General features: G+C 51.2%; 1 protein-coding gene across 1 annotated transcript in view; it reads left to right on the top strand.

The window, feature by feature from the left end:
• Nucleotides 1-27723, top strand: part of IGSF21 (immunoglobin superfamily member 21) — a 138642-nt gene that overhangs the window by 36805 nt on the left and 74114 nt on the right. Inside the window, exon 2 of the mRNA XM_066636978.1 lies at nucleotides 10241-10353. Within this exon, the coding sequence (XP_066493075.1) occupies nucleotides 10241-10353 (113 nt within the window). The remainder of the gene's footprint in view (nucleotides 1-10240; nucleotides 10354-27723) is intronic.

Below are 27723 nucleotides of genomic sequence, written 5' to 3'. Positions count from 1 at the left end.
GACAATTCTAAGCTAGATGGACCACAGAAAGGAGCTTCATGTGGCACAATTTATCAGTGTTAGGTGTGCAAGATGTTCCCAAGTCTACTTTCATAGCCATGTGAACCAAAGGTCTAATTTGGAATCGGGAAAACTTCATGTGCTCATATTATAACATCACAGGATATCAGAGCTGATTACATGACATTGTTATGTCAAATCTGGGTGACAGCTGTGTTCCTTGCTCTTTTTCTCCCCCCCCCCCCGCCCTGAGTGGGAGAAATAGTGGCCACCAGAATTCTCCATGGCCTTGCACTGAACGCTGGAGGGAATTATGAATTTGAAAATGGTGGCAGTCGCAATGTTTTCTCACCCACAATTCCTCTTGGGATGACGGGACATAATTATTTCAGGAAGCATTCGGGGGAGGGGGTGGTTGACTGCCAGATGCTGAGAGGATCACCATCATTGTGAAAGAAAGTTTTTCTTTTTAAAAGAAGAAAGATAAAAATTTAGGCATGTTTTGCCCCCACTTCTGCCCCTGCTCGCACTCTCCTCTGGAGCAAAAGTTCATTTCTGAGGATGTGGCTTAGCCCTGATCTCTCTCATCTGGACATGTTTCCTTTAGAACAGGGGTCTCCAAACCTTTTGGCCAGAGGGCCGCATCAAATATCTGGCATGGTGTGGAGGGCCGGAAAAAAAAATTAAATATAAAATTTAAATAAATAAATTAGAGATGGAACTTAGATGAGTGAATAAATGAATGAATGGGCTCATTCATTCAATCTCTCTGGTCCTCAGAACACCCTCCAGACCCAATCAGAGCAAAGTTCTGGTCATGTTCAGTTGAGTGGGCCAGAGGCTTTCAGGGGACAAGAGGTTGGCCAGGGGCTGGATCGAGGCTTGCTATGGGCTGCATCTGGCCCCCGGGCCGGGGTTTGGAGACCCCTGTTTTAGACAGTTGACATCCAAAACCCACCTTCAAGTTAAGGAGGAAGGAATTCCGCACAAGACATTGATGGCTAATTTTTGGGTGCAGGGACGGAAGGTGAGGTGAGAAGCCCTCTCCTGTCCTCAAGAATCTCCTGGATTCGTTTTGTCTAGAAGAAAACTGTCGCATTGCCAAACCAGTACATAACTAATTTGCTCCAGACACCCTTGGGCATTTTGGCTCCATCTCAGGTGAGGAGAATGGAGAACAGAAATGAACGAAAGCTGCTTGTTGCATCCGCTGCAATCAGCCAAAGCTAAATGCCTCTCTCCAAGCACAGCTGTGCAGGGGTGTGAAATAGAGATTAGAGCCGAAGAGATTCCTTTTCCAACTGCCTTGACAGTTGAGGGTGTGCTGTAAAATTCCACCAGTGTAGGAGGGAGATTCTAGCTTTGACTCCTTACTCCCCTTTGGCTCCTTTACCATGTGTTTATAGGGAGGAAGGGTAGAGAGGTGGAGCTGGTAATGATGTTGCAAATTTCCTGAGTATGTTTGAGGCTGCTATAGATCCGTTCCTAATGTGGCCATTGTGAACAGATTGTGTTGTCAAGTCTATTGCAGATATTTTAATGAATTTAGGGCACAGTCCTAACCAACTTTCCAGCATTGACCTAGCTGCAGTGCAGTCCCAAGGTAAAGTAACAAACATATCCTTACATTGAGGAGGCCTACTTGAGTGCCTCCCCACTGCACAGTGCAGTGCATGCCACATTGGCACAGCTATGTCAGTACTGGAAAATTGGTTAGGATTGTGCCCTATGTCTAAGAACTGTGAAGCTCGACCCTGATTGGTTGGCTTAAATGCCAACCTATCAGTGATCTCAGGTTTGCTGGCTGTTGTTAATGGGAGGTACTTGGGAATGCCGAGTGCAGGCTTGTAAATAAATATTAGCAATGCAAAACAATCTCTTGTTCTGCACTTTCACTGCTCAAACTTTAGAAAGATGGGGCTGTCACTCACAATAAAAACACTTGTTTGCACACAGAATGTTGCACTTTCAGTTCCTGGCAACCCCAGAAAGGCTCAAAATAGTCATGTACTCTGAGCCTTGCCCCTACACGCTGCCTCCATGGCCATCTTGCCAGGCCTCTGCTGCCCTCCTGCAGCCCCACAGGCTTCTTCTCACCTGGCAGTGAGAGGAGTGGGGCACTCTGTGGCCCCTCGTAGAGATCCCACTGGTGCAAGGAGGACAGGTGGTCTCTTTGCCCCAGGAGGGCCCTAGAAAGGGTCTCTCTGCCACTTGCTTGTTCACCAGTGTGCTTCACGCGGCCTCCCCCCTCAGCCACCCCTCCTTCCCTTGTGAGGCATCACTGTTTTCCATCTCCTTCTCTGCATGACAGTTGCATTAAGAAATTATTTACATTTCTCCAATAAAGCTGCTCTGGTGTCATTTCCTCAGAGTGGAGATGAAATTGGATGTGAAGAGGGATCGCAGGGAAATGGGCCCTGTGGAGACCCCACCACAGATTGCAGAGGTAAGAGGTGCAATTTGCTTTTCAGTGGATGATGGGGTCGCCGGAGAGGGTGGTGCTCAGGGTGGCTCCAGGAAGGAGCTGCTCTAATAAAAGAGGCATTAGCTGTGCTTTCCCTCTCCTGCTGCATTTTCTGTCTGCTTCCTATCTGGGGAGGAGCAATCCACCTGGTCCCACTGCAAGAACATTTTGGCTGAAAGGAGGGGTGGAGTTCGTGGGTCTAGTGGTTAGAGTAGTAGACCATGGGGATAAATTCCTACTCAACCATGGGGCTCACTGGAACATTCTGTGTTTCCTAGCCTTGGGCTAGGAAACCCCCAGCCAAACTCAAGGACGGCTTGTGAAAATCTGGAGCAGGTGCCAGTCATACTTGGGGAGGGGGAGGGTCCCCAGCCTATTCTAGTGCACACCTATGTTTTTGATTGAATGTGGGCCAGGCCAAACTGTGGTCAGGTTCTTGTTGTTCCAAAAGGAATGGGCCAGTTCAAGGGTGGTGAAAATGGAAAGAGGCTCCATTTTCAATGTTTAAAGAAGTGTCTTGCTTTTAAAAACATGTTTCTGCAGTCACCTGTATTATCAAGCTCTGACTTTGTGGGAAGCTGCTTCGTGTGGATGGAGGGGGCTGCAAGAGGGTCTTCACCTCTGCTGCTTGTTCCAGTCCCTCCTCACCTGACCCCATGGCCCTTGGGAGCAGGTCCTCGACTGGGAGGTCCTCAGGTGGGCCATGGCCACTGCTGAGGTGGAGCCTGTTATGGGGGTCCATGCGAATAAAGGAAGGCATCGTGATAACAGCTCAATACATTTATTCCATCTACAGAATAAACCTAGTGAAAATACCAACAGAATAAACCAACAGAACCTAGTGAAAAAACAAGGCAAACCCCTGGCTTTTTATAGCCTTTAACTCCGCCCAGACTTCCTGTGATTGGTGCAATTGAAACCTTAATTAGAGGGTCAGTCTGGTAGGATTTCAATCCATCACCTGATTGGCCAGAACTTACATTAATAGAGGGCCAATCGGATGGTAAGATTTCGATCCATCACCCGATTGGCCAGCCATAAGTCTGGGCCAACGGTGGTAGGATTTCGATCCTGCATAACCAACGTACATAACGGAGCCCTTGCAGGAGGGCCCCCAAGTGCGCAAGGGAAGTAAAGCACTTGTAGCAGTGGAAGGTCAGCCACTGACTCCCCCTTCGCGCCCCGCACAGGTCAAGGTGTGCCTTTCCTTCCCCAGCCACTACCCAACCTGGCCAGTGAGTTATGTGGATTTGTTTCATCTGCAACCTTCCCATGGCTTCCAGTTTCCAGGGAGAGCTGCAGGCCCAGGCAGAAGGAAAGGCCCCCTTCAGCCTTCCTCCACTGTGTCTTCTCAGCCACCCACTGCACAGGCCAAGGGGATTGAGGGAGAGGCGGTGAGTGCGGCATCCGTAATCCATCATGCATTCCCCTCAAGGCGCTTTCTGCCCCGGTCAAAAGTCACCCTGGCAACTTGGTCACTCTGCACTTCATGCAGGCTTATGGTTTTCTAGATCCTGCTGCTGCGGTTTCTCCGCCAGCCTTTCCTTCTGCTTTTGCGCCATGCTCAGGGTTTGGAGTGTAGGTTCGGGTCAGGGTTCAGCTCGAGGGCTGAAAACCATGTGTGGGGTGTGCAGCTGTCGCCCCACAGCCTGCATTATCACTGAACAGTGATCCGGCGGTTGTGGCCAGCCCAGTCTCTCGCAAAGGGGCGTCCCTTGATTCGGTGGCATAGCTGAAAGGGAGCAGAGCACCCAGCCTGGCAGGGAGCCTCAGCGCGGTGGGCAAGCAGCCCCTCCCTTCAGAGCCATTTCCGGCAGGGGGAGTAAAACGGAGCCATACGTTTTGCTCCCCCTTGCCTGCTCTGCCCCCCCTCCAGTTACGCCACCGCCTTGATGTGAGAAACATGAGTTGCTGCATAGCTGAAGTTTGTGCTGGCCTGTGATGATAGCAACAAAGATCTGGGAAAAGTGAGGCTCTCCTGGAAAAGATTCTTGGGTGCAGCGCAGAGCAGGCCTGGCTCCGTGGCTGGCTATGCTATCTCCTCGGAACAATTCTCTCCGCGTGAGGGATGAAGAATCTGAGTCTGATACGGTTGGCAGTGGCCAGATTATTGAGCGTGAAGTATTTGGAGACGGGCTGTCACCCCGACTACGAAAGACAGACAAATATGAGACTTTCTAATTATGGCAAAATTAACAAAATATTTGCAGATGAGAGAGGAAAGGAGACAGATGCCCAATGTGCTTGTGTGCAATTAAAGCTCTCTCTTGTGCTTTATCTTGCAGTTTACTCCTCTTCTAACACAAATGTACAATTATGCTTCAGCTTGATAGGGAATGTAATTATATATAGTAATTTTTCTTTAGATCTGCAAATGGGAACGAATTAGTTCTAAAGAAAAACACGCTTGGTTTGGGGGAAGACAGAAACGTCCGTCAGGCAGGTATCATCTCAGAAGAGGCATCCCCTCCGCTCATCAAGAGGGAAGGCCTCTCCCAAGACAGAGCTTGTTGTCTGTGTCTTCTAAAAATATGTATCTGAATTTGAAAGCAGAACATAACCAATCCCAATCTGCTGACATCTCTGGAATCAGAGACATCTCTGGAACAAATAAAAATAATGTTTTAATTCATTAATCCCATTAGTTAGCTGAATGTCTCAGCTCTCATTTCCAGTTTCTCTCTCTATTGCCTTCCTGGGTAGGTAGGAAGACTGAATTTAAATAGTAATGATGTTGCACCGCAAGAGCTCAACAGCGACATTAAAAAGAACGCATCGTTTCGAAAATGAAGGAGGGCATCTCTGGTGAGAGAATCAGAACAGACAAAAGGAGATGTTTCTCAACCCAGCAAGTAATTGATCTGTGGAATTCCTTGCCGCAGGACATTGTGATGGCACCTGGCCTAGGTGCCTTTAAAGAGGATTGGATGGATTTATGAAAAGTCCATTGCATAACTCTGGGTTTTAGAGGTAGCCTATCTCAGAATGCCAGGTGCAGGGGAGTGGCAATGAAATGTAGCTACCTTGTTCTCATGTGTGCTCCCTGAGGCATCTGGTGGGCCACTGTAAGAAGCTGGAAGCAGGAGGCTGGACCAGACATGCTGTGGGCCTGATCCAGCAGGGCTCTTAGGATGTTGTAAGAAAAGTCCGCGACTTAAGAGATGGTTTTCACCCATTCTCAACTATGTCCAGGGCAGGGGGCTTGGTAAATGCCTCCTGCCTGGCTGATGGGAGAGGAACTCGGTGACGGAGCGGCACGCGCGCTTCGCTGCTTGCATGCAGAGGGTCCTGGGTTCAGCATCTCCAGGCAAGGCTGGGCAAGGCTGTTCTCTGCTTGAAGCTCTGGAGAGACGCTGCCAACCTGTGCTGACACTACTTGTAGAGATGAACGGGTGGAGTGAAGGCAGCTTGTGTGCGTGTGAACAGGCCTCCTGATTTAGCGGTTTTGTGCCAACCTGCCTGCCATTGGATTCGGAGGAATTCTGCATGTTGAGAAAGCAGCCCAAAGAAGCATGAATGGCACGCCTGTCCCTCGAGGGGGCTGGTTCTTGGCGGCTCAGAGCCCCGCCACCCACTCCCTTGGGGACTCTCCCGGCTGCCTCTGTTCCTCCAGCTTTGACTCCTCGCACTCTCTGGGGGAGATCCTGTTGCCAGGCTTCCTGCAAATGTTCTTTGGGCTCCTAACGCGTCTTGACGGAGACGGATCTCTAGCAATAATCTTGCCGTGCGGCTGTGTCTAATTCTTAATATCGTCCGTTATTTTGCTAAATGTATCTTAATAGGCGAGGCATAAACAGTCTCGCTGGTCGGGCAGGGAGACAGATGAAGCTGTTCGGAGTAATGAAGCGTCAAGATAATGGAGGATCCAGCATCCGGCGCCGTGACACCGGGATGGGGGGGGCCTGGAGTTCTGCCTTGTGACAGCATCCCTCTTTCATTTTGTTTTCTAACGAGGCTTCAAGAGTTCTTTGAAGCATTGTGGGGGGAGTCGGTATGACAAGGCTGTGGCCTTGCCTCCTCCCACGGCAGACTTCACTGCTGTTGTCCCCAAGTCATCCCACTCCTGGAACTGGAAGGGGAACAGATCAGGAGAGGAAGTGCGGAGCAGAGTGATGGGCTTCCTCTTCCCCAGTTCCCCTCTCCCTTTCTTAACCTGGGAAGCCAAAGGTGGAGGAGCAGTGAAGACTCCTCCCAGCAGACAGGGGTGGAGGGACCCCTAACCCACCTCCTGGGGGCAGCCCTCAAGTGCTTTTCTTGCAGTGCAGTCTATCTGAAAAGGCAGCTGAGGGACCAGCGTGATGCCAGAGTCGCTTGCTGGCCTTGATTCACGGCCTGGATTGTCACTGCCGCCTGGCAGTACCCGAAGACCAGTCCTTCTCAGGCTTACCTGTGTTGTGGGCTTGTGGGGAGGTGACTGTGGGAGAAACCCCACATACAAAACTCTTTGCATGAAGGTTGGAACAGAAACACTCCAACCCCAAAGCCCTGTTTGTGAGCCACAAGGAGGGTGCTGGCAGAGGTTCACTGTTAATGATGTTAAGATCCATAAAGAATTCTACGCTTATTAGATTCTTTCCCCCCCTTTCCTGCAATCAGCTCAAATGTGGTCCCTCCCTTTTATCCTCACAACAGCCCAGTGAGGTGGGCTAGGCCAAGATCAGCAAGCTTCTCGGAAAGCTGGGGTCCTGCTGGGATAAGTTTAGTTTTTGAATCCCTGCACCCCACTGCCGTGAACAGCCATGTTCCGTCCCCTGTTAGACTTTATGTGCTGAGTCTCAGCTACAAGCTTGGAAACTGGTGTGTGTGTGTGTGTGTGTGTGTGTGTGTGTGTGTGTGTGTGAGAGAGAGAGAGAGAGAGAGAGAGAGAGAGAGAGACTAAAAATGAGTGTTGGTAGAGTTGGAACAGACAAAAGGAAATATTTGCTTGCTGCAGGACGTGGTGATAGTGCCTGGCCGAGATGCCTTTAAAAGGGATTTCTGGAGGAAAACTCTATTGCAGGCCTCAAGCCATGATGGGTATATACAGTCTGAGATTAGCTGGTTGCTTATCATGAGGGCTGGGTAAGAATTTTTTTCCTACTCCAGACTGGCGAGGTAGGGAAGGGGTTTTCAGCAGGTTTCATGCATTAAAAATTTGTCACTTGTGTTTAATAAAGTGGCACAACTGAAACCCAAGTGCAGTCTGGTGCAGTGGCAGTCCTGGGCTTTTTTCCACCCTGAGCCACCCCTGTCCCGACCTGGAAGTAATTGCAGTGATATCATCATGTCACTGCTATTGCTTCTGGAATTTTGCGAGGAGTTGAAACCGCTCCACACTGCTCTGGGCCTTTCCTTTCCTGTCCTCCAAGGAGAGGAAAGGCGCAACCCAGGGTGACACGAAATTGTGCCAGGAGTCTCCCAATGCCCTGCCGCTCAGAGGCACATCTTTTGTCTCCTCAAAAAACATGGCCAGGCCCCACAGTGGCACAGAATCAAATGTAAGAACATAAGAACAGCCCCACTGGATCAGGCCAGAGGCCCATCTAGTCCAGCTTCCCGTATCTCACAGTGGCCCACCAAATGCCCCAGGGAGCACACCAGACAACAAGAGACCTGCAAGGCTTCCTGGGAATTGTAGTTAAGAACATAAGAACAGCCCCACTGGGTCAGGCCATGGGCCCATCTAGTCCAGCTTCCCGTATCTCACAGCGGCCCACCAAATGCCCCAGGGAGCACACCAGATAACAAGAGACCTCATCCTGGTGCCTTCCCTCGCATCTGACATAGCCCATTTCTAAAATCAGGAGGTTGCACATACACATCATGGCTTGTAACCCGTAATGGACTTTTCCTCCAGAAACTTGTCCAATCCCCTTTTAAAGGCATCCAGGCCAGACACCATCACCACATTCTGTGGCAAGGAGTTCCACAGACCAACCACACGCTGAGTAAAGAAATATTTTCTTTTTTCTGTCCTAACTCTCCCGACACTCAATTTTAGCAGATGTCCCCTGGTTCTTGTGTTATGGAAAAGTGTAAAGAGCATCTCCCTATCCACTCTGTTCATCCCCTGCATAATTTTGTATGTCTCAATCATGTACCCCCTCAGGCATCTCTTTTCTAGGCTGAAGAGGCCCAAATGCCAAACGCCTAACCCTAACCCTAACCCTTTCCTCATAAGGAAGGTGCCCCAGCCCAGTAATCATCTTAGTCACTCTCTTTTCCATTACCACTATGTCCTTTTTGAGATGCGGCGGCCAGAACTGGACACAATATTCCAGGTGTGGCCTTACCATAGATTTGTACAATGGCATTATAATGTTAGCTGTTTTGTTCTCAATGCCTCTTCTAATGATCCCCAGCATAGAATTGGCCTTCTTCACTGCCGCCGCACATTGGGTCGACACTTTCATCGACCTGTCCACCACCACCCCAAGATCTCTCTCCTGATCTGTCACAGACAGCTCAGAACCCATCAGCCTATATGTGAAGTTTTGATTTTTTGCCCCAATGTGCATGACTTTACATTTACGTACATTGAAGCGTATCTGCCATTTTGCTGCCCATTCTGCCAGTCTGGAGAGATGCTTCTGGAGCTCCTCACAATCACTTCTGGTCTTCATCACTCGGAAAAGTTTGGTGTCGTCTGCAAACTTTGCAACCTCACTGCTCACCCCTGTCTCCAGGTCATTTATGAAGAGGTTGAAGAGCAGGCCTGGAGTGGCTGCTGCTCTGGGCACAATGCCGCTTTGGGTTGCATCTTTCGTCTCCTCCAAGGAGACAAAAGACGTGGCCCAGAATTGCACCTGGAGTGGCTGCCACTCTAGGTGTGATACTGCTCTGGGCCACCTCTTTCCTCTCCTCCTTTGGGGGGGGAGGGCGACCCAGAATGGTGCTGAATGTGGACAGAGGGTCCACAACTTGCAGCAAGTTCAGGTGTGATTCCACCTCTCCCCTTCATGAGAGGTGAAAAACCATTGGTTTTGTTGTTGTTGTTGTTTTAAGAGAAAGAAACTGGTGGAGCTGCCAGCTTCTTTCTCTTAAAAAAAAAAAAAAACGGGTGGTGGGGGGGGCGCAAGGCTGGTGGCGCTGCCCCTGCAGGCATGGCTTCTGGGGCATTTGCCCCGGTTGCCCTCCCTAGGTATACCACTGGTCTAGTGACTTCATGGGGGGAGGGTAAATAGAATGCCAGATACAGGGGAGTGGCAGTGAGATGCAATGGTCTTGTGTGCTCTCTCAGACATCTGGTGGGCCACCGTGAGATAAGGAAGCTGGACTAGAGGGGCTCTGGGCCTGATCCAGCAGGGCTCTTCTTATGTTCTTTTGTCTGTCCACCTGTGTGTCCTGCATTTTAAAATGTCCTGCATTTTATCTTGCTCTGGAGCTTGGCTGTGGACACAGCCTGTTGGACTGGAATAATCCTGGATTATGGCAAAATGAGCACTGTCTCCACCTTGCACACTGAATTCCCATTCTGCCTTTGTAACTCTGCAGCATATTCCTCCCCCCCCCCCCGCCACACACACACTCAGTTTCCCTTGGAAGGACACCACATTGTCCTGTCACTTTGTGCAGTGCTCCAAATGTTAAACAGCGAACCTGCATGTTCCACTGTATCTTTGATTTCCAGGTGCTGGACGACAGAGAGCAGAGGACTGCAACCTCTGCCGTGCCTTGCTCAGATTAGTCCTTGGTTGGGGGGATGTAGCTTGGTGAAAGGGACCCTTGGTTTTTTGTCTCATGACACTTCCACTGTTTTCAACTCATGTGTGTCCTCCCCCAAATTTTGTTCTGCAGGCTACCTGACGGTCAGCATTGAGCCACTCCCACCTGTGGTAGTCGGGGACGCCGTGACGTTGAAATGCAACTTCAAAACAGATGGCAGGATGCGGGAGATCGTCTGGTACCGGGTAAGTGTGCAGACACGACTGTCCCCTTCCCTGCCCTGAAGGCAACTTTAAAAAGGGGGGTAGAACCAATTCTAGCCATGACAATCGAATGTGCTGCCTCTAGTTTGAGTTGCAGTCTATCTTGTACATGCCAGTTGCTGAGGAACAGTGGCGAAGGCCTCCATCTCCTCCTAGTGGGATGCTGGGGGTCATTGTGGGAAATGGGTCACTGGGCTTGAGGGGCCCCCTGGGAGATTGGCAGCCCAATCCTGAGCTGCCCAGCATATGGGGCTGCAGCGGCACCAAAAATGGCTGCTGTTGCATCCTGAGTGAGGCCGTCCAATGTCTGGCTCCATAGGTGGTGGCTTCCCTAGTTCCTGTGAGTAGCCAATCACAATGAACGACTCACTGCTCTGACCCCTCTTCAAGCTGCTGAAACTGGCGGTGGGTAATTCTGTCATGTGATTGGATCATGCCTGACACTGAGATGAGGCAGAATGACCTACTTGTCAAAGAGGATACCTGATGGATTTCTGTATGAGTCACTGCAGTGGTATGCATCGTTCCCCCCCCAGCTTTCACTTGGAGGGTGGGCAATTCTGTCTTGTCTCTCAGTGGGGTCTGTATTTGGATGATGCTCATATGAAGCTACTTGAGCACAGAAGATCTTCAGGGGCCCTTCCTTGAGCACCCTCCTTTGCAGAGGTGAGGCAGGGGCAAGAGGGCCTATTCAATTGAGACATCTCACAGCTGGAACCCTCTCCCTAGAAAGGTCTAACTGGCATCTTCTTTGTAGGATTCAAGTTCCTTGTATTAAATGAAGAATTTTTGGTATTTTTTAAAAAATTTCATCTGCTGAAATTTATATTGCATGTTTCTTACCCATTACGCCAGTGGTTATCAGTGGTTAAGGGAGCACAACTGCTAAGACCCCCCTTTTGTGCCCCCTGAAAATTGCCCCTCCTCCTATTTTGTGACTTGTGAATAGGTAATAATTTGAAGGGAGCATCATTTCATTGCTCCCCTAGTTCCACATTTTTGAAAGTAGAAAAGATAAAATCACCCTGGTACAGAGTGGTTGCAAAATGATGCCCAACTTCCGAGGCGAGGGCTTGTGCAGCAAGGCAGGGGAGGGCACTCCTCTGTGAGAGGCAAGCCTGCCTTCTTGAGGACATCAATCCACCTTTTGGGTTGTAGGACTGAATGCTCGAGGAAATTATAAAATTGAAGCATTGGCCAGATTGGCCAAATTCAAGCACTTGTGCGCACAAGGGAGAAACAGTTGTCTTGCGAACACTCCATGAGTGCTGTGTATTAGCAATCTGTGTCAAACGCCGTTTCGTTCCAGGTCACCTGGACAGCTGCGAAAGCCAGAGGTCTATTTATCTCCGAAGCCATTAAGGCTTTTTAGGGGATGATGGGAGTTTAACCCTGCCTGGGAATTTGATTGCCATCTCTCTCTCTCTCTCTCTCTCTCTCTCTCTCTCTCTCTCTCTCTCTCCTTCCCCCCTTCCCCCCTCCCCCTCCCGCCTGCCTGCCTGCACAGGGAAGATGGGAGAAAATTGTTGTGGTATATCTTATCTCTGTGCTTGGTGTGCCTCTAGTTATGTTTTTAAAAACACACACACAACTCGATCTGCTCTCTGGCTTTTGTGTATGCGCTGTGTGTGGAAGCAGCTTCAGAAATGGAAATATGTGGAAAGTGAAAGCCTATCAGCGGCTTGCCTGCTTCGTTCTTTTGGGCAAGACGAGCACTCAGGGGCAAGGGGAATATTTTCCCCCAACTTCACCGGTGTGTTTTGCTTCGTGCCATCATTACTTTGGCTTCTTGCTGCTTTGGATGCCTTGAGAAATTCCTCTTCTCTACCTTTGGTCTTTTTCTCTCTCCAGAAATTGTCAGATTAAAGATCTAAAGTAAAGAGTCTGTGGCTCAGTGGGGGAGACCCTGCCTGGTGTGCTGATGGGCTCAGCTTCCGTCCCTAGCAGCATCTCCAGGTTTACCTGGGAAAGAAACTTGCCTGAGACCCCAGAGGGGTGCTGCCAGGCAGTTGCTGATCCTGGGCGAGATGGGCCAATGGCCTAACTCCGCAGAAGGTGGTGTAGTGTGTAGCTATTCACAAATGATGGCATCATCTGAAGCCTGATGGTGTGTAATTTAGTTCAAGTTATCTCTGGTGCTGGGATTCCTGTGGACTCGTCCTGTGTGATGAAGAGGCATCCAGGCTGCAGCTGGTGCATCTCCATTGATGGGTACAGCAAGCTTGGTTATTGGCTCCTTCCAACAGGAAAGGCTTGCAGGGTGCTAAACAGGCCAGGACTTCACTTGCTGAAAGGCAGCAGTGGCCTCTCCTGGTTCTCAACTTGCTCTCTAACTTGGCTCCCGGCTGCCTCCCACAGTCCCCTGCAGCTCAGCTCTGACAAAACCAAAGCAAGGAGTCTCTTCATGTGCGCTTTTGACTTTCAAGAGACTACAATCGCTAGCACAGGCAGTTCCAAACAATATAAAACATCTCACTTTAGTCCTCAGTGTATCAATGCTGATTTTCTGTGGAATATAACCAGGTCCTCTTTTTTCCCTGGAATAGTCATCCCACAGTCACCATGTTGCAAACTTTTTCAATTCATCACAATTTCAAAATTTGAAAATTCAGCATTCAGGGACATGGCTGGATAATGTGTTTGACTTGCTCGGTTAATTTACTGCTTGTGGTTTCCAACACGTTCCTGGATCCAACTGATCCCCAGCCAAATCTGAAGCAGTCATTGAAAGGTAGAATCTGTGTCTCAGATTCTAATCATGATCATTTCATAATATGATCATTTCATAATAAAATACGCATTGCACTGGCCAGTTGGAGACTCTGCAGTCTTGCTTTCCATTCCAAACAGATTTCAATGTCAGACCCTTGAGGGGATTTAAGATAGACAATAATATGATGTGGGTGGCAATAGTAGGGGGGAGACAGGTTCCTGGTTGAGGACTTTTAATGCACAGAGACAGTTCAGATTCCCTGGGCAAACACACAGCCATTCTCCCACAGCCTAAGCTGACCCTGGTGAGGAGCGAATCAGCTGTGATGGGAAAGGGTAGCAATGAGGGGGGAGCCTTTGAAGGCCACAGTGAGGTCTTTTTGGACCTGTTTGCAAGTGGGGTGGGTGGTTGTATGACAGCAACTGCTGCCTTCCACCCCCGATCCCCTCTGGCAGTGGAGCTTGCTCCAAAAGCAGGGTGACTATCGTCAGACTGCACTGAACTTCCTCATGGTAGAAATGGCATCCTACAGATTCCTGCCCACCTGTGTAAAGAGCCACTGGCGCCATCTGTACAGTCGGGTTGCAACGGGCACAGACCACAACAGGAGCCGAGGTCAGCTAAGGCACTGACTAACAGCTGGCTCAGGACAGACGAAAGGAGGAACTTCAACTTCAGGCATGGAAGTCGTTTATGGCACTCAGAGACACCGGATGTAGTGATGGTCACATGGTTTTAAAGGGGGACTCAGTTGAATTAATGGGGAGGAGAGATGCCTGCCAGTGGCCAGGATAGCAAAGTGGAACTCTGTGTCCTGAAACAGTGTACCTGAGTATCAGGTACACTGATGGACAACAGGGAGTTGAGGATGGACAACAGGGAGAGGCCTCCCCCACCATGTTCTGCTTGTGCAGCTGGACAGCCAGTTGGGAATTGGAGGGCTCCTGGGTTGGCCCAATAAGCACCTGATTGGCTCTTCTCTTTTGCCTGCAACATCCACTAATCCAGCACCCTCTGGAAGCCAGAAGCATCCTCCTGGGTCAGCCCACAAATCCAGCAATCCAGCCCAGCATCCTCCTTCCCACAGTGACCCACTAGTAGGGCGTGAAGGCCCACTTTTCTCCCACCATTGCTTCCCTGCAAGATGCTACCCCTAAGCCTGCAGGTTGCATGGAGCTATCATGCCGCCCAGGGGTCAACAGGCCTGGCCTCCTCCTGCTGGCCCAGCGCATCCGTCCCACCAAGGGAAAAAGACAGCTGGTCGTCCAAACTGTCAAATGAAGAGATGTGGAGAGGCGGCCCTTGTCAGGTGATGAGTCTGCATCATTTGGTCTGATCCCCATGGGTGATTTGGAATCCCAGACATCCCAGGGGGTGACCAGGCCACTCTTGCCTCCCTGCACCACCTGCCCAGGTGCAGCCCCCAACCAATCCCATGTTGGCTTCTTGCAGGGCTGCACAGCTGCCCTCTTCCACTGTCAGGGAGATCTTGTTGCTGCCTTGCTGAAATTAATTGCCTTCTATTCTGCTTATGTTCCTGTCCTGACTCCCCCCCAGCTTTGCGTTCCGAATCACACTTGGTTCCTGTGTCCCCTTCAGTCTGCGATTCCCCCCTTCCATTGTCCTTCTCAGTTCTTTGCCATCTTATCATGTCTGCATCTTCATCCCCCTCTCTTTTAATGAACACAACCCTCATTATCCTTTCTGCTCTCCTCCCCCACGCATCCCTTGAGATGCCTCTGTCACCCCAATTACTCTTATTGACACATTTTCCTGGGGTCTACATTATTGTCCCAACATTTTGGTTCCCCCGATATTCTATTACCTTCAGACAAGGGCCATGTGGCTGTCCTCACTGTCAGAATTAGTTGACCTTCTTTGCATCTGCAGGGCCATGTGGGATCTGCCCCCTCGCCCCCAAAAAACACACTGCACAGTCCTGCCCTTCCCATTGATGCCCCTCAACTCCAGGCACCTCCACTTCCAATGGGGCTGACCAGGCAAAGCCAAGCCAGGTGATCAGGTGATCAAGCACCCCCTGCAATACCGTGAAATACCACGAGGAGACTTGCACCTCTGGATGGACTGAGCACTGCTGGAGAGGCTCCCTTGGCACCTGGGAGCCCTGGATATGTGATCATATCTGACCACAAGACAAGTGATGTGCTGTGATGCCGCTGTCATTGCGGTACGCTTCCCCGTCCATTCCAGGAGGTTCTCTTCACTCTGATGCCACCCTGGCTCTCCCGTGACTCCAGGCCCAATTTAAAGTTTTGCTCAGAGCCAAGCCCTGTAGCATCTATCAGTCTGTCCAGCCAGGCTTTGCGCAAAAAGCCTTTTTTCTATCTCCCTCTGCCCCTCTCGATCTGCTGTATGTTGTCAGCGCACGCACTGAATTGCAAAGGCACTCATCCGTGCAGCGGAATCAGGCGCCTTGTAAAAAGATTAGAAAAAGGCTTTCAGGGAGTGTGTGGTGGTCTACCCCATAGTCGCCTAGTAATGGGGGGGGGGGCAAATGTGGCCAACGACTCCATCTCAGAATCCTAATGATGTTAATAATGGAGTTTGCAGTGCTTAACAGATTAATTGGTTTGATGAATGGATTGAACATCCCTTGCTCAATCTATAAAGGAGGCCTCAGTTAATAACCAGGCAGTTCTGGTCATTCAGCTCTTGCATGGCCTGCGGCAGGGAGCAGAGACCCTCTTCCAAATGGGAGGCCTCTTCTGGCACGGAGAAGGGAATGCCTCTTCTTCAGCAGTATTGGGAGGGAAGAGGCTGGAGCTCGGTGGCTGCGCCCCTTTTCTGCAGTCAGAAGGTCACAGAAGGCTCAGTCTCTGACAGTCTTTCCAGGGATGGCTGTGAACACTTTCCTATCTCTGAACGAGCCCCACTTCCAGTCAGAGCTGCCATTGGTTTGGTTCAGTGGAGTCGGCTTCCTGTGATCTCCGGACATGTAACTGGTCTTGAATTTGTTGGGCTGGAAGGGAAACCGGTTTCTATTTTTGGAGACTTCTCTTTTGCCTCACCGCAGCAGGTGTCGCAGAGTCCGTCTTCCCAGGGAACACCAGTGGACGATCACCATTCTTTACCCAGAATGCCCTCTGAAAACGGTGCTGCATCCCAGGGAATGTCGCCTGCAGGGGGTCATTCTGGGGGGAGGATGAAATGGCAGTGACCGACCACTAGGAAAACGGCACTGGCACAAATACATTCTTCCCTTTTGCTCACAGTGGGGTGGGATATATGCAGCTGCCTCCTGAGCTGGGCCACTGGGCCACTCCACTTAGTGTTGTTGACCATGATTCAGCAGCTCTCCAAGACTCCAGACAGACTTTGCAGGCCTGTCGGAAGAGGCTGCTGGGGAGGGAACCTGCGACTGTCTGCAGGGAATGGTGGGAGTCTTGTGCCAAGTCCTGGGCCGAAAACTGGAGGTGCCCAACTCATATGATAAGTGTTCCTTAAGACGTTAAGAGTTCCTCAGATGTTAAGTGCTCAGACGTTAAGTGTGCACGCTGCGCACTGATCCAACCCATCAGTAAGATTCCTGTGCCTCCCATGCTGCCCAGTGCCTGAGCATGCGCAGGAGTAGTGCGTGCAGGCTATCCCCCACTCCTTCCTCTCTCCCAGCCTGCTTTCCTTTTCCCACTCAGTGGCTGCCCAGTTCAGTAATATTGGATTAGCCCACTTTTCTCGAAAAGCTGATTTTTTGATTTGCATAATCCTCCCCCATTTGGAGAAGCGTTGCAGTGCTCCAGCGATAAGAGGAGGTGACTGGGGGCCGGGGAAGAGGAGGAGGGGAAGAGAGCAAACCAGGCTTTCCCCTGCTGAACGCGGCAGCAGCAGTCGGGGAGAAGAAGGGAGGGGAAAATAAATGTCCTATTTCTAATCTTTCCAGAAACCAGCTTCCAGGAAGGAGGGTGGCCCCTGCTCAGCTCTCCCCCAGGAAAGATTTTCAAGTGGAGCTCAGAGCAGGCCAGAAGTGTCTCTGGCTAAGCCTGACTGGCAACTCACTCTCTCTCTCTCTCTCAACAAGGAAATTTGTGGCTATTGGTCTTGCTCTACACCTGCCAAGTTGGGCCCTGCTCCACCTCGCTCAATATTATCATCAAAGGCTGGCAGCACAGGGGGTGCTTTCCCAGTCCTAACTGGGCCTCCTGTGTGCAGTCCAGCTCTGCCACTGGGTTACAGCTCCTCTTCTGTTGCAGGGGGGACCTTAAACATAGACAGCACAAGTTCCTGGAGGGTGATTCTAGCAGTGGCTTAAAACCTCCAAGGGCAGAGGCAGCCGGTCTAGTCTAGAAGCAAGGGGTCTTTGGCCTTCATGCACTGCTTTTGGGCTTTCTGGAGGCATCTGATTGGCCACTGCTAGAAGCAAGAAGCGGGGCAAGATGAGCCTTTTATCTGATGCAGCCGAGATGTTGTCTGTGATGGTGTGGGATTGAACCTCTCCCCTCAGAGGCAGAGGATCAGGTGTGCAGGAAGGCCTGAGCTGAACATACGCAGTGGCCCTGCGTTGTCTAGCCTGGCGTGAGGTTAGCGCACTGCACTGAGCTGCAGCGACTCTGCAGGTTTCCATGGGAGTCCTTCTATCCCAGCCCTACCTGGGGAAGCTGCTGGAGTGGAACTTGGAGCAGTGAGGCACAAGAGGACCTCCTCAGTGATGCCCCCCCCCCAATGTAGAATTCTTGGCCTCCCTCGTGCAACTTCTCCCTCCCTATCAGTATCCTCTCAGAGGTTGAAGACGGTGCTTTTCACAAGCTCTTATCCATGCCGTAAGCTGCCCCAAGTCCCCTGAAAGGATACTGCCAGGGGAGAGTTTGCCGCATAACACCCTCAGAGCAACTCTTGGCCTGCTGTGGTATTTTTCTGCCTTCTCCTCTCTTCATATTCCCCCCTCAGTCCTGCTGGTGTTCAGGGCGCCCATTGCCGCCTCCCCCTCCTCCTCCTTGCTTTTGACATGAGCAATGCTCTCCGCTGAACTGGTGCAGAGACGCGGGGCCTGTTGAGTTATATTTATGCCGTTTGTAAGTGGTTCTGACAGGGCTTGTCAGCAGGAGGCGAGGAACAGGTGTGCGGCGTAGCGATGTGACTGGGCCTGGTTTGTGTCTCCGGGAGGGCCAGAGGAAGTCTTTGCAGGAATGGGGCTGGCGCACAGGGTGCCAGTGGAAGGTTCCTGGGGCCCACCAGACCCAGCGGGGGGTGCACTTCTTGTCACTGCGAGTCAGAGGCTGAGCCCCTGCTCTGCACACTGAAGGAAGTCCATTTCCTGGCAGCATCCCCAGGCCGGGCAGAGGACAGCCCTGGAAACGGGGCCCAGCTCCACCCAGTCCTCTGGCTTCCTTTGTTAGGAGTGCCTGGGGTGTTTGTGCTTTGTCCCTATTGAGAAAGGGGTCTCATCCTTCTTCCAAGGAGCTGTGACCAACACACTCCCCACAGTTGTATCCACACAAGGATAGTGGGAGCTAGGACCGAGTGTGAGCAGGTGTGTGTGCATGACTAACTCAAAGGTCAACTAATTACCTCTAAAGCCTTGTGGGGATCTGGGCATCTATGATGCTAGCCTTTGCGCCACCCTGGCCCCACCTCACTCTCTTCCATCCTGCCAGGACCCTAAGCCCCCCACCCCCAACCAGGAGACTGATGGCCATAGACACAGGAAAGAGGCAGCCCACCTTCACCTTTTCCTGTTATCCCCCCCCCCACACACACACCAGGCATTGTTTTACAAGAAGAGCCATCCACCCCCACACACACACACAGTGGTCCTTGCAAGGAGGGGGTTCTAAGCCGTTTGGGCCCCCCTGTTCTCCAGCTTTCCCTGCTCTCTTCCCTGGAGACAAATTCTCCCAAGCACCCCAGGCGTGGTGGTGATGACTACATGTTGCCATGACAACTTCCAGCCCGGAATGTTCCTGGGAGGGTTGATGCTTCTCCCCTCCTCGCCATGCCCTCTCCTGGTTCCAACTGGCCAGTCGTGTTTATCTCGAGGAGCCAGAGATGAAGGGAGCGGAGCGGATGGCCACCTTTGTTTTGGCCGCCACTGCCAGGCTGCCTTGGCGAGGTTCTGGGGAGCGATAAAAGAACAAAGGCAATGCAGGGCTGCGCTGAAAGGAGGGCACCCTTTTGCAGGCAGCACCCTGACGCACATGCAAGGCTACTGAGCTGCTTTTTGACAAGTCTGCCCTGCTTCCTCCCTTTCGGAACTCAAGGCAGCTTACAGTGAAAAACGGTGGATGCAAAATGCAGTGAATTTTAAAAAGCAAATTTAAACACACACACTCAACTTTTACTTGCTTGTTATGTATTGTTTGTGTGTATAGACCATCCTTCTTCCTGGTGGTGCTAATGGCTGTGCCCCTCCTTTTGTCCTCGCAGTCACCTGACAGGGTAGGCCAGGCTGACAGGAGCAACTGGCCTAAGATCGTTCAGTTAAGTGGGGATTAGAATGCAGCTGTCCTGGGGTCACCTCTAGCCACTATGCAACACTGCCTTGTCAGGGGATAGTGAGCAGCAAGATTGTGGCAAGAGTTCTATGGCAGCAAGAGGAGATTGGCCTCTCTACCCACCCAGGCCCCCTGGTCATTTTGACTGCCACTTTCTCCAACCAGATCCCCTCTTGTCCATCCCAAACTCCCCTTCCTTCCACCATCCCCCTGCCAGGTTTCTCATTGGCTTTGTTTGGGAGGGGACTGCAGCCCTAAATTGTGGCACAGAGACCAGACTGACCTGTGCGGATGTTGCTGCCTTTTTTGGAAACGTGGACTCTGCTGTCTGGAGCCGAAAAAAACCATCCATGATTGGAGCAGCTCAGAGAGCCAGATGAGATTATCTTTTTCAGAACAGGAAAAAAAAAAAAAAAAGAACCTTTTTGTAGTCTCGCAAGCAAGATTTCATTATCGCAGTCTCACTGCAATTCCCGGACTTGCAGAAAAGACCCCCTCATTCCCAGGGGAGGGGATAGTCTTGCCAAGGCCCATATCGCCACTCTCACACTTCTTGCAGCACAGGGGCAGCCATGGCTTCTCCACACTGCCTCTCTGCATGAGACACGTGTTTCGTGTTTCACAGATGAGACAAACACCCTTCTGACGACTTGGCCCATGGGAAACGGGGAGTGCATTCCCGGGGGCGCCTGCTGCCAGCATGGCTCCTACGAGCCTGAGTCCCCAAAGAGGGAACAGCGCTTGGTCTGAGCATCTCTGGGGATACTGAGGATCGCTGCAGTGAGTCACGTGAAGTGTTTTTGAATGAGAGCTGGCTTCCCTTTGGGACATCACTTCCCTTCCCTGCAGTTTGCAAGAGCCGAGCTGTGAGATTTATGCCAAGGGTGGCATAGACCTAAGAAGGCCCCTTCTGGTTCAGTCAAGCCTCCATTCCTGTTTCTTGCAGTGTCCAAGCAGATGCCTTTGGGTAGCCCAGAATGCTGGCAAGTGGCCCTCTCCTACCAGGACTGCCCTGCGACTGCTCCTTCAGGGGCACACTGCCTGAAAGTGGCACATAACTAGCATGGCTCAGTCACTGGTAGGCGTCTGGCCTCTATGGCTTCGCCTAGCCCCCTTTTCAAGGCATCCAAGCTAGTGGCCTTCACCACATCTCATGGCAGCGAATCCCTCAGACTAACAATGCCCTGAGTGAAGAAGTCCCTCCTGGGGTCCAATTTGTATCTTCCACCCATACATTTCATCAACTGACCCCTGGTGTTGGTAGGGTGAGGGAGAGAGAACTTCCCTCCCTCCACACTGTGCATCAGTCTCACACCTCTTTCACTGTCATCTCCCCCACCCCTAAACTAAAAGGCCGCAAACATCATGGCCTCTCCTCTTACTTGTTTGCTTGTAAGGCTCTCCTGAATTGAGAATGTGACAGGACCCAACATTGGGGGTTACTTGGGGAAATCCAAGGTGCTTTTCGGGTGGAAGGTGGGTGGTTCCTGCTTTTTGGGCAGTAATTCAGTTTGTCATGTCCAATTGTAAATCAAGCCAAGGGGAGTTTAACCATCCCCACCCTCCCTGACTCAGATGTTTGTTTCTGCCGGCCCACGTTTGTGGCTGGAATGAGAGGTAATTTCTCTTCTTCAGTGTGGGTGGTAACATATTGTATACCATCTCCACTCTGGCAAGATTCTGACAGGCAACAAATATGGTGCGGGAATTCGAGGGGAAGTCTGTGACAGCAGCCATTTCTTACCATGAGTATGAAAGAGGTTCCTTGCTCTTAGCTTGGTGGATGCCACAAAGGACCCCAAAGTTGCCAACCAAGGGGCAGCCTCAGGTGAACAGCAGAGGCAATGGACTCCTTGAGGAGTGATGGATCATTTGGAAAGGGGCATAGATCATTGTGGGGCATATCTGCTCTTAGGGGGAACTGTCCCAGGTGCTGAAACTCCTGACTGCTGCATGCTGCATGGATCCACGATAGCCACGCCGTGGTCCAGTCACCTTCATAGCAGCAACACTGTCAGAGACTCCTGCATCAGCTGACCCTCCAACATGACCTTGTCCACCATGGGCCATTGGTGCTGTAGTGCTATCTAAACAGGACAAACAGGGAGGTCTCTACCCAAAAGAATATACAGTCATAAATCTAACATCAGAAAGCAACATTCAGGTACATAAGAACATAAGAACATAAGAACAGCCCCACTGGATCAGGCCATAGGCCCATCTAGTCCAGCTTCCTGTATCTCACAGCGGCCCACCAAATGCCCCAGGGAGCACACCAGATAACAAGAGACCTCGTCCTGGTGCTCTCCCCTACATCTGGCATTCTGACTTAACCCATTCCTAAAATCAGGAGGTTGCGCATACACATCATGGCTTGTACCCCATAATGGATTTTTCCTCCAGAAACTCGTCCAATCCCCTTTTAAAGGCGTCTAGGCTAGACGCCAGCACCACATCCTGTGGCAAGGAGTTCCACAGACCGACCACACGCTGAGTAAAGAAATATTTTCTTTTGTCTGTCCTAACCCGCCCAACACTCAATTTGAGTGGATGTCCCCTGGTTCTGGTATTATGTGAGAGTGTAAAGAGCATCTCCCTATCCACTCTGTCCATCCCCTGCATAATTTTGTATGTCTCAATCATGTCCCCCCTCAAGCGTCTCTTTTCTAGGCTGAAGAGGCCCAAACGCCGTAGCCTTTCCTCATAAGGAAGGTGCCCCAGCCCCGTAATCAGCTTAGTCGCTCTCTTTTGCACCTTTCCCATTTCCACTATGTCTTTTTTGAGATGCGGCGACCAGAACTGGACACAATACTCCAGGTGTGGTCTTACCATCGATTTGTACAACGGCATTATAATATTAGCCGTTTTGTTCTCAATACCTTTCCTAATGATCCCAAGCATTCCATCTCCCAAGTCATTCCACTTTAGACCTTAAAGTCTAAAGACCTTAAAGATAGACCTCAAAGTGGCAATCCCCCCCCCAAAAAAAAATCTTCAAAGAGATAATAGATCAAGAAAAAAACAACACACACACACACATCTGGATTAGAATGTGTAGCAGGACTTCACAACCAAAGGAGAAGGGCTGGACTGAGATAGGGGATCCTTAGCTTATTCCAGAAGAAATTAATTAATTTCTAATTAATTAATTCCCTCTGGAATTTATACCCCGCCTTTCTACCCTGATAAGAGCACCCAGGTGGCTTACAAATAAAATGATAAAACAATACTATCTCTTACAATTAAGGTATAATAAAAACAATTCAAACAAACAAATAAATTAGTCAGGAGTGTGATGCGGCTGCGAAGGAGGCGAGTGCAATTTTAGCCTGCATTAGTAGAACCATAGCTTCCAAGTCACAGAAGTTGTGGTTCTGCTTTACTCTGCGTTGATGAGACCTCACTCAGAGTACTGTGTTCAATTCTGGGCACCTCACTTTAAGAAAGATGCAGTCAAACTGGAGCAGGTTCAGAGGAGAGCGATGCGGTTGGTCAGAGAACTGGAGAACAAGCCCTACAAGAAAAGGTTGAGGGAACTTGGTGTGTTCAACCTGGAGGAGAGAAGGCTGAGAGGCAGGGCCTCTGAGAGAAATGTTATAAGGGGGTACAAAGTTTCTTTCAGGCCCCAGTGCAAAGGGGGGGTGAAACAGAGTGGGGGAGGGTGGTGACAGGTGAGCGGAATGGGGGGGCAGGGAGATGCAATACAGGGTGGGGGTAAGGTGGAGAGCTGAAAAGACTTTGGAGCCCAGGGCTACCCTCCTCCCACGTGGCTTCAGCAGCTGGAGACAGGAATAGGGAAAACCAAACACACTCCTCAGATTACCGAAGGAGGGGGCAGACTGGAGGTCTTCAAGCTCAACAGGCAGAAGCTGGAGATGCACTAAGAGAATTTCCTACTACAGGCAGGGGTTGGACGAGATGACCTTGTAGGTCCCTTCCAACTCTAGGATTCTATGAAATATTGTCACTTGTTGTGAATTGTCCCTGTGTCTGTTACCAGGCCAGCCTTGTTTTGTTTCCTCTTGCAAGTGACTCTGCTACACACACACACACACACACACACACACACACACACACACACACACACAGAGAGACACCAACTGGGACAAGCACTGCATGCATCTGATAAACTGGACAGCAGTCCATACCACCTTATGCTGCCAGGTGCTGCCATAGCCCTTGTGGTTTCCACTGACGTCCAGCAATCCTTCTGGAACGTGGGTGTCTTTTTTCTGGCTGGCCACGAAGCAAAGATGAGGTGGGAATCTTGCATCCGTAGCAGTGTAAACAGAAGGCAGGTTCTCCTTCATGCGGTTCTGGAGAGTCTCATCTTTGGGGACGCAGGGAGCTGCCATGATAAGCAGGTGTGGGCTTAGGTCTGACATGGGCCGTTGCCTTGCACTGAGTGAAAAGAGGGTACTCCCAGCACTGATTGGCAGCGGCTGTTCAGAGTCTGAGAGAAGGGCCTCAGTTTGACGTACCTGGAGCTGTTTGGGATTGAACCAGTCCATGAAAATCTTGACCTCCAAGGCTGTTTGTCCGGGTCTGCCTGTAGCTGCAGGGGAATCTGGGAAAGGAGTGCAGACAAAGGAGAGGGGCTTGGGAGGAGGTGAATGAGCAGTGCGCCAAACTCTCATGAGCTTTTTCAAGCACAGGGAGGGGGAAGAGTTCGGGGTCCGAGCAGGAGTGGAGCGCCATCGTCCACTGCACTGGCATCTCTGCTAGTTTACTGACTGCTTCTAGCTCCTTCCTCCAATTTCAGTCACAAATGCTGCATGATTGTTTTTCGGCTCCTGCCCAGGCCTGGACGGCCTGGAGGCCCAGCTGAAGCCTGCCAAGCGTCTGGTGCTCGGCTGTTCTTCCCTTCCACAGGCGCCCTGGCAGCCCCTCCTTCCTTGGCAGGGATGGCCCCAGGCCCCCCCCCCCATGAGGGACCCAAGGACAGTGCCAGGGACATGGCCTCCTTTCTCCTCCTTGCAGCTGTACTCAAGGTCACCCTGTGCCTGTCCGCCTGTGCTCTTTGTCTCGCTTGCACAGCATTCGGGGAGGCAGGGAGACCTGGGCGCATGCCAGGTATGTGAGGAAGGAAGCAGTTTTGGCGGCTCCGGCACAGCAGAGGACACTTGGACAACGGAGAGGATCAGGCAGTGCTTCCTTCTGCCTCCTGCTCCCAGGTGCCCCCCAGCCTGAGCTTCTGTGCCGCAACCTTCCCGTCTTTCCTTACATTTTGCCCTTCGCGCAAAATTGGCTGGTTTCAGACTTTTTCGTTGGCTGCGTTACTCAGTGCCGTGAATGTGATGATAATTAGTTAACTGAAGATAGGGGGGGGGGAGAGAGAGAGAGAGAGAGAGAGAGAGGTCTTAAAAATGATTTATTTTTGAATTCTTAAAAGGGATTTTGTGAACAGAACATATGTGGCAGGAGAACCAAGCAGGAAAGCAATATGCAAGGCAGAGGACCAGGAGCTCACTGCTGAACCCCTCGATCTGAGCCCCTCTCGCGCATTCAGTGCTTAGGGCTTTGGTGCCAGCCAAGTGTTTTGGCCATGGCTCCATGCGCAGGAAGGACAAGTGAAAACGCACCTTCTCTGAGCTGCTTCTGGGCTTTTCTTGGACTTCCTGGTTCAAAAAGAACAGACTGTGGTTTGGGTCACATTGGCATTTAACCTTCAGAAAAATTCTTATCCTTTGCGGAGACCTGGAGAGTGTTTCAGCGGCCTGGGGTGCAAGGGAGCCCCCTGACAGTCTGTGCTTACCTTTTTTGTCATGGAGTAGATCCTATCAAAGTCTTACCGCCTTACAGCATTTCTTTTCCCCCCTCCCTCTCGCCCTGCCAGCGAGCTGCCAAAAGTTAACCCAAATGCCCCCTCACTTTACCTGCCTCATTTGCACATGGAAAAGTTGGACTGGTCATGAGGGCGGGGTGTGGACTAGGCCACCACCAGGCAGACTTCCCAGTGGGCAGTGGCGGGGGGGCATCTTTCCTTACCTGGGAGGCCCAAAGTGCAGCGCTACAGCATGTGCCGGCTGCCAACAGCTGCCAGGGAGAAGCACCACACCCACGAGACAGGCAAAGCAAGGTTAGCTGGGGGCGATTTGTCAACCGGGCGGGGGGTTTTCCTCCCCCCAAAACATTTCAAACTGAAAGCATCTTTTGGGTGACTTTTGGCTCCCTCTCAGGAATTCAACCCTCAAACACACTGGGTGACCTTGACCCAGGTTCCTTCTCCCAGCCTGGCCCTGCCCCATTGTATTGTTCTGAGGATAAAAGAAGGGAGGAGGACTGCGGACCCCACTCTGAGTCCCTTGGGTCTCTGAGTTCAAGAGACTGGGCTGTGAATCTGGACTTCCCCCAGTTCAAATCTCAGCTTAGCCATGAACTCAGGAGGGGGCCTTAGACCAACTGCTCCTGCTCTGCTCTGCCTCAGTCTTTCCTGCTGTAGTCCAGGGAGAATAATGCCTACTGTTATCAGGACTATGCATGAGAAGCACTAGATGAATGCAAATCACAGTCCCATTACTGGGGAAAGGGAAGAATAAAAATGGAATAAAATAATTTGAACCTCCGCAGTGTGGGGGTGGGCTATTGCAGGCCCCCTTGCTATCAAAAGCCACTGAAGAGACATTTTCCGCACTGCAGCCCATCGAGGAAAACTCTTCCCCTGCTTTTAGCCAGGCAAATGTCTGGCACAAAGGTCAGCTCCATCCTTGGCAGTCATGGTGGCGCTTTTGACTCCCTCTGTGGGGCGGGAGCGTCAGAACATCCTGCCCCAGTTGACGGCTCTGCTGCTCTCACTCCGGAGTGACTGCTCACTGGCTGCCAAGCTGGCCGTGTCCCATCAAAGACAAAGAGCCGTCAAGCCACTCGCTGGCTTCAGATGGTGGCTGGATCGGGAATGCTGCCCGAGACCTTATCAGCATTGCTGCCATCGGGTCTCCCTGATTCAAAAGGAAGCAGGGAAATTATTCCTTTGCAGTGCCAAAGAAAGCAACACGACACCCCTTTCCTCCTCAAACTTCTGCAGACGTGTTGATATGGAGCAAACTGGGCAGCTGTGGGATTTGGCCTTGGCAGTGTGGATGGCATCACAGTCCCGATATAGTGGCTGCTGCTGGAAGGAGATACATGCAGATTTTGACTCAGCTGAGAGTGGGGGCCGAGTTCTTTGGCCAAGAGATTGTGGCAGAAGGTGGTATTTGTGCATCTCAGCCCCCCCCCCCCCGGCCATGCCTTTTAAAGGAACAAGGGGAAGTCTCTCGAGGAGGTGACTTCTGCCTGCAACTGGGAGGTTGGTTTCTAAAGGGCAGTTTCATGAAAGGATGGGCTGGGGCAGAGGAAGTGACAGCCATGGGGGTGAATTCAGAAATGGGTACTTAGGAAATGCAGTTTAGAAATTTGCTGCCAATATTAGCTGATCTCAGCCCCACTCCAAAGTTCAGTCCCAGAGCATACTGAATTCGCCACTAGCCTTTCGTCTTGGTCTCCACCTTTGCAAGCAAAGAAGAGAGATCCTTTGGCAACAGCAGAAGTCTTGTAGACTACATGTCCACATGGCCTGGATGCTTCTGATCATGCTCAGGAGTGCATCTTCCTGCTGGAATGCATGGGAGTTGACATTTCCTATGCCTCCCAGCTGAATGAATTAGACCAGGAGGCATAGGAAACTGTGAAACTGGGATCCTTGGAAGGCATTCCTCCCCCCCACACACACACACCGTTGCTCCCCTGCAACTAGCATTCAGAGGCTCACTGGATGATCCTACTGCATTTTGGGCAAGTGATTGGCAAATTTTGTTACGCAGTTGAGCCCGATGAAAGATGGATGCAGCCCCTCCAATGCCTGGAAAGCAGCCTTGGTTGCAGAGCAGAATCTCTCATTCATAGCAGCTGTGACAGGACGTCTTCAAGGAGCCGCTGGATCGTTCTTTAGGAAGCCAACTCCCCGCACCGCTGGTATGCAAAGCAGGGCGAGGCGTTCTTTGGAGCTAATTAGCAGCTGTCCCTTGTGGCAGTGATGCTCTTTCCGCCACCGCAGTTGTCAGCCCGGTCTTCGTCCGGAGGAAGCAGCTCTGCTCCAATGAGGGAAGGACCCATCAGATAGGACAAGTCGGGGTTGATGAATTACAGATGCTGCTCGCTGCGCTCCCCAGGCTTGCCTGATCGACTCTGACAGGCTGGAATTCCTGCAGGGGG

The sequence above is a fragment of the Tiliqua scincoides genome, chromosome 9 (assembly GCF_035046505.1).
Source record: "Tiliqua scincoides isolate rTilSci1 chromosome 9, rTilSci1.hap2, whole genome shotgun sequence".
NCBI classification, from domain to species: Eukaryota; Metazoa; Chordata; class Lepidosauria; order Squamata; family Scincidae; genus Tiliqua; species Tiliqua scincoides.
This window is presented reverse-complemented; position numbering and strand designations above follow the sequence as displayed.